This window comes from Heptranchias perlo, chromosome 4 (assembly GCF_035084215.1).
Source record: "Heptranchias perlo isolate sHepPer1 chromosome 4, sHepPer1.hap1, whole genome shotgun sequence".
NCBI lineage: Eukaryota > Metazoa > Chordata > Chondrichthyes > Hexanchiformes > Hexanchidae > Heptranchias > Heptranchias perlo.
Window position 1 is genome coordinate 94,332,323 of NC_090328.1, and position 8,910 is coordinate 94,341,232.

The 8,910-nt window shown below is 45.4% G+C and overlaps 1 protein-coding gene across 1 annotated transcript; it reads left to right on the top strand.

Annotated features, from left to right (window-relative positions):
* The first annotated feature begins 317 nt into the window (after positions 1 to 317).
* On the top strand, positions 318 to 8,574 carry rps6 (ribosomal protein S6). The gene is made up of 6 exons (XM_067983314.1): positions 318 to 425; positions 1,004 to 1,135; positions 2,017 to 2,227; positions 7,049 to 7,195; positions 7,563 to 7,720; positions 8,436 to 8,574. The coding sequence occupies exons 1-6, from the start codon at positions 420 to 422 to the stop codon at positions 8,529 to 8,531; spliced, it is 750 nt and encodes a 249-aa protein (XP_067839415.1). The 5' UTR covers positions 318 to 419; the 3' UTR covers positions 8,532 to 8,574.
* The last annotated feature ends 336 nt before the right edge of the window (positions 8,575 to 8,910 follow it).

Here is an 8,910-nt window from a genome sequence, read left to right on the forward strand (position 1 = left end):
TCTGCCGACCCCCCTCCCCCCGGGGTCAGTCACTCTGGGCTCTGCCGACCCCCCTCCCCCCGGGGTCAGTCACTCTGGGCTCTGCCGACCCCCCTCCCCCCGGGGTCAGTCACTCTGGGCTCTGCCGACCCCCCTCCCCCCGGGGTCAGTCACTCTGGGCTCTGCCGACCCCCCTCCCCCCGGGGTCAGTCACTCTGGGCTCTGCCGACCCTCCTCCCCCCGGGGTCAGTCACTCTGGGCTCTGCCGACCCCCGGGGTCAGTCACTCTGGGCTCTGCCGCCCCCCCCGCCCCCCCCGCCCTCCGCGCTCTCAGTCAGCTCTCGCGAGAGCTGGTGTTGATGTGACTCCGCGGAACCGAAGCCCGGCCTCTTTTTTTTGCCCCCGGTGGCGGAGGGAGGCGGCGCTGGTTTTGATCGAGGATGAAGGTGAGCAGCGGCGGGTCGCCTTCCCATACCCGTGCTCCTTACACCCCCATCGCCCTTACAACCGGCCGCGGCGCTGAGTCAGCCCCCCCACCGCCTGTTGCGGCGCGGATGGCGGCGGATTATGGAGGGAGCCGGAGCCGCCGGTCCGGAGGAGGAAGCTGCTTAGGCCCCAGGCCTCGGTTAAATGGTGTGCGTGTGTGTCTGAGGCGGGCTCTGTGCGGCGGGGCAAACTTAACACGTAGTCCCAGAGCGGCCTGGCCTGGCCTCCGACTCGGACTCGTGCCTGCATCAGGGGGAAGGCGGCGCCGGGCCCGGTCTGGGAGAACTCGACCGGCCCGTCACTGGTCTGATCCCCCCCCCCCCCCCCTAGATCGATCGATCGATCGATCGGCCAGAGTGCGCGGTGAGGTCGGGGTCGGGTCCATGTGGCGGCCCGCGGCTGGTCGTTGATGGAGACCCGCGGGATCTGGTGTGTTGACGGCCCCGCTCTGGGCCGGCTGGGTCTTGTGTTGTTGTTGGGGGCGGTGGTCACATTTTCCACCAACTGAACCGACTTGTTGCCGTTGCCCTTTTTCTAGCTCAACATTTCTTTCCCGGCCACTGGCTGCCAGAAGCTCATCGAAGTGGATGATGAGCGAAAACTGCGTACTTTCTATGAAAAGCGCATGGCCACCGAGGTTACTGCTGATTGCCTTGGAGACGAATGGAAGGTAAATCTTAGCAACGTGTTGGAACTTTGTGTGTTGAACATGTTGGCTGTGGAATTAATGTATTTATCAAAAGCATTCAGAGGGGCCGCTTTTTGACAGTACGTTGTCCATATTATGTTTAGGATTTCTTATTTCAAAGATTTACGACATTACAAGTGTTTCAAGCGTTGTTTTTACTTTACAGTGGTGCTGCCAGTAGCAGTCATGACTCTTTTCAGTTGGCCTTGCCGTCTCCAGACCTAACGTCAGAGGTGGATTTTCTTGGTACCTCTCAAGACAGGCTGGCATGTCTTCCAGCTGGTAGCGAGACAAACCTCTCTCTACTGGTCATCGATGTGCTTTTTTGTTCTCAGACTGTCTGTAGCTTTTGGGGAAGGTACAGCAGTCAGAAACAAAGTCACCAACAGTTCTGATGTAGGGGTCTTTAGGCGTCAACTTGGAATGCAGTAAAATGTAGCTGTGTTGTTTGTGTTCTGTGGCTGTTATTTGTTAGTTTGTGATTTATGGTAAACTAACTACTTATCAGGATTCAATTGTGGAATGGCACAGCATCAGTGAGAAGATGGTTCTGATTGTATAATTACTAATCCAATATGATTTGACAAGGTTGCTGTGTGAATGTCCACCCAAAACTGTTCAAACTGTTGTCTGTAAGTCTGCCATTGAGATCAGTGTAGCGTACAATTCTCTGATTTGTGGGACGGAGGGGTAAGAATGATAAATGAATATCGGTTTTGTGTCTTGTGGATACAGTGGCTGTTCCAAATTGTAATTCTGTCATGCATCTTGATGTCAACAAAAGTACAGGAATATTAAATTATTATTAAGCCAATGTAGCTGTAAGCTACCAGTTCAGTTTTCTAATTCTGGATTTTTTTCAGGGATACGTTGTACGTATCAGTGGTGGCAATGACAAGCAGGGCTTCCCCATGAAACAGGGTATCTTGACCAATGGCCGTGTCCGCCTGCTGCTCAGCAAAGGGCATTCCTGCTATCGCCCCAGGAGGACCGGTGAGCGCAAAAGAAAATCTGTCCGTGGGTGCATCGTTGATGCCAACCTCAGTGTCCTGAATTTGGTTATTATTAAGAAAGGTGAGTGAAAGTAGCAGTCAGTTTATACTGTTGATTGAAGAGATTATCTCTTGCAATTGTGAATGTTGAATTTGCTACCGGCACTGTACTATACCAAAGTTTTGCTAAGTCTATTTCCTTACAATAAAAAGATTTAACCGTTTGATATTCTACCCTTTTTAAAATCTGAAATAATTTGTACTGGGCAATGTCTATCGATTCTGTCTGATGCGTCAGTAAGCCATACAGACCAGAAAGTCTGTTGGGTAAATTGAGTAAAAATCTTTGAGCCTTTGTGGTTCTTGCAGACGCTGTCTCTCAACACTTGGGGGCTGAGTAACTTGCATAGCTATCCTGCTGCCCGATTGCTTGCAGGTGACATGACGTAAATCCTGTAAAAGCTTTGTGTGATGTGGCATTTTGCTGGTGTGTGGGGCTATCTGAGAAATTAGATGCATTGATATAGCACTTTTCCCCCCTCTTGAAAGTATTAACTTGGATATACAGGTGCCCCAGTGGTTGCAATTCCCCCCCCCCCCCCCCCCCCCCCCCGACTCCTCTTGTCCCAGTGTTACTGCGGCTAACTTTCCGAAAGAGAAATTGACGCTATGTTCTCCAATTCTGATCTTTGTAAAGACCCACTCTGCATTGCTCCATTCTGTTCTATCAAGTTTTATCCTCACTGGGTCTATCAGATCCGCTGCTCTATAGTCACCAATAAGACATGATTCGGTTTGCATCTTTAAGATGTGTGGCACCAAACAACCTCTTTTCTGCAGCCTCTTCATTCTCTCTCAATCCCAGTTCAGTTTTCCTACTAATTCGATATGTTTCTCATGATCATCCTATCCCTAAAAAAGGGTGACCCCTGTCGTCCTTCCAGCTACAGTCCCCACTGCATATTGCAGACGCATTCATGCAAATACGATTTGCCAGTTATACGCGATGGCCAGTATAACGCAGTAGCATTAATAAAATAATTTCAGTTGCAGTGCCATACATTTTTTTGGAAACTTCTCAGTGACGCAGTGGGTTTTGTATACTACTGCATTGAGCCATGGCGTGGATATCTTTAGCAAAGGACTGTAACCGAGCACACACGGGCTGGCTTGCTCCACATACAACTGCAGAGCAAATGAGACTGTACCTCCAGAGAGAGGACAGTTAAAATTCATGCTGTAGCATGTGCTAAAGATACTTGTAGCTGAAACATTAAAAAGGAGAGAAATCTAACAAAAAATAGCCTGCTGCAATAAGGTGCGAGCTAATGAGTAAGCACAGCTGTTTCTGCCAGATGTAAACACTATAACCGGCAACTTTAAAATTGGCCAATATAAGTGACTACCTGTTTTAAACGTGGACATTTTAAGTGGTGGGGACTGTACTGCTATTTTCCTATGGGTCAGTACTTTCCAAAGCTATGGTTACCTCTTGTATTATCCATCACTTTCAAAGTTGCAGCCTAATCCATGATTGCCGGTATGGTTTTTGGCATGGCTGCCCCCCTCATGCTCTTATTGACTATATTACACACCTATGGAACTACACACTGGTAAATTATTTGCTAGGTTCTCTCAAGTCTTAGTATTTTGCATTTCTAAACAGCTAATCATCATAAAGTCATTCACCAAAGCTATGATGATGGCTCGTTCGCTGGTACCTTTTAATGTTTGCCATTGGTGCACAGAATCTCCATTTCTCACAATGAAGTGGCTGAAATACTTCATTATCTTTGTCTTGTTTGTTTCAATTTTCAAAGGTACTCTTGTCTCTCAAATCCAACCCAACAGTTATCACCACTTAGCTTAGGCCTACTGTCCAACTTCTACTATCCCTAACCTCAGATGCGTTGTAAAAACTCTTTCCATGCGGCCTATTTTCCTGTTTTCTCGTAACTTTTTTTTCCTCTTCCACCTTTTTCCCCCTGCCTAAATCCCAAATCTGTTCAAGGCTTGAATACGGCTCTTACCTGAGATATCGGGCTTTTAGGTAGGATACTAGAAAAGGCTTCTCTGTCTGTCTGTTACTATGGTCAGTGATCCTGAATTTATGGTTACAAATACACCTCCGTCCTATGATTCTATAGCGGGGGAATGGGAATAAGAACATAAGAAATTGGAGCAGGAGTAGGCCAATCGGCCCCTCGAGCCTGCTCCGCCATTCAATAAGATCATGGCTGATCTGATCCCAACCACAAATCTAAAGAACACAAGAAGTCGGAGCAGGACCCGGCCACATAGCCCCTGGGACCTCTCCGCCACCCACAGGGCATTGACCGATCCGAACTCAGCTTCATGTCCAATTTCCTGCCCGCTCCCCATAACCCCTAATTCCCTTTATAAGAACATAAGAATAGCTGGATTGCTCTTATAAAGAGCCGGCATGGGTTCGAATGGCTGCCATCTCTGCTGTAACCATTCTATGATTCTATTCTATACACTTACAGCATCCTGACTATTCAAATAGTGATTCAATCCTCAATTCATTTTTCCTGTGATATTTCCTGCTACAGGTTTCAGACTTTTCAAATGCACGCTGGCTGCTACCTTGCTTATTTCATCCTTTATTTTGCTGTTTTGAACCTCGATCGTATTCTGCAGGATGGGCTTTGGCCCTTCGTCTAGGCTTCTAAATTACAAACAAGTGGGGACAGCATCGCCAAGGCTAATCTGACTTCACCTTATATTTGCACGTGCGATTTCCAGTTGGAGATGCTGGGAGCCTGGCTTAGAACGATAGTGCTGAATGGACTAATGGAGGTGCTCAGTTATATTAGGAGTGTTCAACTTGTTGTTGAATCAGACAATGTGAAGGCAAACTCTAGTTTAAATTGGTGCTGAAGTATCAGAAACTTGTACTGCCCCATGGTTGGCCAGATGGCTAGCAGTATCAAAGCCAATCTAACATTGGTTTGTATTATAACCAGCCAGTGTAATATCTTGGTGATTTTTGTTTTTGGGTGGGGTTGTGCTGGTTGTGTCTTTGTTTTATTCTCCCTGCCTATAAACACAGGGTGGTTTAGGTTGTATGTTGATTTACGCAGCTTATGTTATCCTGAGCAATGTAGTTGGTATTATAACCTAAGCCATAAACAATTTTTTCATAGCAGTAGCTTGTACTACAAAGATATGTTAAATGCTACAATCCCTGTTGTTACTGCCAGTTAGAATTGGATGACTTTAGTGACTCCTTGATGGCTCAATTGAGTAAATGGCCTGTATGGCTCATAAGAACATAAGAAATAGGAGTAAGCCATCATGCCCTTGAGCCTGCTCCACCATTCAACAAGATCATGGTTGATCTTCTACCTCAACTCAATTTTCCTGCACTATCCCCATATCCCTTGATGCCTTTAATATCTAGAAATCTATCGATCTCTGTTTGAATGACTGAGCCTCCACAGCCCTCTGGGGTAGAGAATTCCAAAGATTCACCACCCTCCGAGTGAAGAAATTTCTCCACATCTCAGTCCTAAATAGCCTACCCCTTATTCTGAGACTGTGACCCCTGGATCTGGACTCCCCAGCCAGGGGAAACATCCTTCCTACATCTACCCTGTCGAGTCCTGTAAGAATTTTGTATGTTTCAATGAGATCACCTTTCATTCTTCTAAACTCTAGAGAGTACAGGCCTAGTCTACTCAATCTCTCCTCATACGACAATCCCGCCATCCCAGGAATCAGTCTGGTGAACCTTCGTTGCACTCCCTCTATGGCAAGTATATCCTTTCTTGGGTAAGGAGACCAAAACTGTACACAATACTCCATGTGCGGTCACACCAAGGCCCTATATAATTGCAGTAAGACATCTTTACCCCTGTACTCAAATCCTCTTGTAATAAAGGCCAACATACCATTTGCCTTCCTAATTGCTTGCTGCACCTGCATGTTAGCTTTCAGTGACTCGTGTACAAGGACACCCAGGTCCCTTTGAACATCAATGTTTCCCAATCTCTCACCATTTAAAAAATACTCTACATTTCTGTTTTTCCTACCAAAGTGGATAATGTCACATTTTTCCACATTATATTCCATCTGCCATGTTTTTGCTCACTCACTTGGCCTGTCTATATCCCCTTGAAGCCTCTTTGCATCCTCCTCACAACTCACATTCCCACCTAGTTTTGTATCATCAGCAAACTTGGAAATATTACATTTGGTCCCCTCATCGAAATCATTGATACACACTGTGAATAGCTGGGATCCAAGCACTGATCCCTGCGGTTACCCACTAGTCACAGCCTGCCAACCTGAAAAAGACCCATTTATTCCTACTCTCTGTTTTCTGTCTGTTAACCAATTCTCAATCCATGCCAGTATATTACCCCCAATTCCATGTGCTCTAACTTTGTTCACCAACCTCCTGGGTGGGACCTTTATCGAAAGCCTTCTGAAAATCCAAATACACCACATCCACTGGTTCCCCCTTATCTAGTCTACTGGTTATATCCTCAAAGGTTGAAGCTCCAGTTTGCCAGGTTAGCTGATCTCAATCAGGATGATGGGGGGGAATTTGGCCAGGATCCCACTACTTTCTGCTATCCAGTTATATATGCTGCAAGTATGGTTATACAGACACCTGGTGAGGGCAAGATCAGCTTTGATCGTGCCTACATAGTCCAGTAGTTTAACGTGCAATGTTCACACTTGCATGAAGAATTGCTGATTGAGCAGGATGCTGGAGGACCCGTGTGAAAGGAGTCTTCAGGAGATATGGGAAATTGGCAAGAAAGGAGAAAAATAGATTTCAATGCATATAGAATGTCTATACCAGTGGTGAGGTGACTGCATCACAGCTTTATATAGGAATGTGTTTTGACAGTACAGCTTCCTTTCTGAATAGGTGAGAAGGACATCCCTGGTCTGACGGACAATACTGTGCCCCGTCGTCTTGGACCTAAGAGGGCTAGCAAGATCCGCAAACTGTTCAACCTGTCCAAGGAGGACGATGTACGCCAGTACGTTGTGAGGAGACCTCTGAGCAAGGAAGGTGGGTATTAAGTTGTTTCATGAATTTTTCCTGCATATTCTGGAACAGTGTTTGCAGTTGAAGGTATATCCCAGACAAGGCTTGCAAAAACGGTGATGTTTCTTTAAAATATTGCTGTGGTGTTTTGGAATCTTGTTTTAATCAGCCACGCACCAGTAGCAGTTGAGATCAGAAACTTGGTATTGTCGATGGAGTTGAACTAAAGTGTGCAAAATACAAGGGTTGTCTTTTTGAGACCAGAGAAGCTGACTGACTGCAAGGCTTGTTAGCAGCTCAGTGGGAATTCTGTTTTGTGAATGTTTAAGAACGCATCTTTCTGTTAGAATTTTGTTTTTATGTGCTTTTTTGGGCTGTCTGTAATTCCCAGGTAAGAAGGCTAGAACCAAAGCTCCCAAGATTCAGCGTCTGGTAACTCCCCGAGTTCTGCAGCACAAACGTAGGCGTATTGCCCTGAAGAAACATCGTACCCAAAAGAACAAGGAAGCTGCAGCAGAGTACGCCAAGCTTCTGGCCAAGAGAATGAAGGTTAGTTTGTTATGTCTGGTTTGCTTCCACCTTTTGGTTACACTAAAGTTCTATGAGGTGCCCTGGGAATGTTAACATTTGGTCCTGAAGAGTTATACTTGGAGCGGGATTCTCTTCCACGACACTGAAATTGAGTGGGATCTGCTGCATAAACCCTCACTCATGCACTGTTGTCATATTCAGAGTTAACTATTCCAGTGCTTTCCTCTGCCTTCTTTAAACTCCAGCTTATCCAAAACTCTGCTGCTTGTATCCCGTCCATTACCAAGTCCTGCTCACCTATCATCCTGTCCCTGCTGACCTACGTTGGCTCCAAGTCCCAAAATGACTTCAATTTGAAATGTTCAACCCTGTGTTTAAATCACTGCCCCCTCCCTGTCTCCATCTTCCTCTGCCCTCCTCATACACTCCATTCTTATAATCTCTGACCTTAAGCTCTGAAATTCTTACAAATTTAAACCTACCTGAACAGTTATCTCTTTGACCAAGCTTTTGGCCAGCCCTCCTAACATCTCATTCTGCAACTGCGCCTATTTTTTCCCTTTGGCTTCTGAAGCACCATGGGACATTTTTCTACATCATACACACTACATAAATGGATATTGTTGTTATTAATTAAACATTTGTTCAGAGTTGCCTAGGTAAACAGTAATAATATATTGAGTAGGGTGCTTTAGGACTGTTAGAAATCTGACCAATTTGAATTTGTTTACAGGAGGCTAAGGAAAAACGCCAGGAGCAGATCGCAAAGAGACGTCGTCTTTCTTCACTGAGGGCCTCCACATCCAAATCTGAATCTAGCCAAAAGTAAAAATGTTGGTGGGATAGACAAAATAAAAAGTTTTATGTTGAAACTCTCTGCTTTGTTTCATCATTTGCATATTGAGAATGAAGGTTTAAACTGCACTGTTGATCAACCGCTGTCATTTGCCTTGCGAAAAGATAGATTATTGGTGGGTCTTCCTCATTTTACTGGCGCTATTGCCCATTTATTGACAAATCAGTGGAGGGAGAAAATATTCCTTTAAGAATTTTCAATATTTTTCTGTAGGAGCAAAAGATGCAAAGTGATTTTACACTTCAATTTGGGGAAATGTCTTTTTATCTCCACATGTTGAATTTTATATTTAATTTAATAGGCTCTTTAGGAAAAAGAAACTTCAGGTATAAACCATTGTTTTCTTTATAAA

Coding starts and splice junctions, on each gene's coding strand:
- rps6 (XM_067983314.1), top strand. Junction 2,228..7,048: donor TTTGGTTATTATTAAGAAAG/GTGAGTGAAAGT, acceptor CTTTCTGAATAG/GTGAGAAGGACATCCCTGGT. Junction 7,721..8,435: donor TTCTGGCCAAGAGAATGAAG/GTTAGTTTGTTA, acceptor ATTTGTTTACAG/GAGGCTAAGGAAAAACGCCA.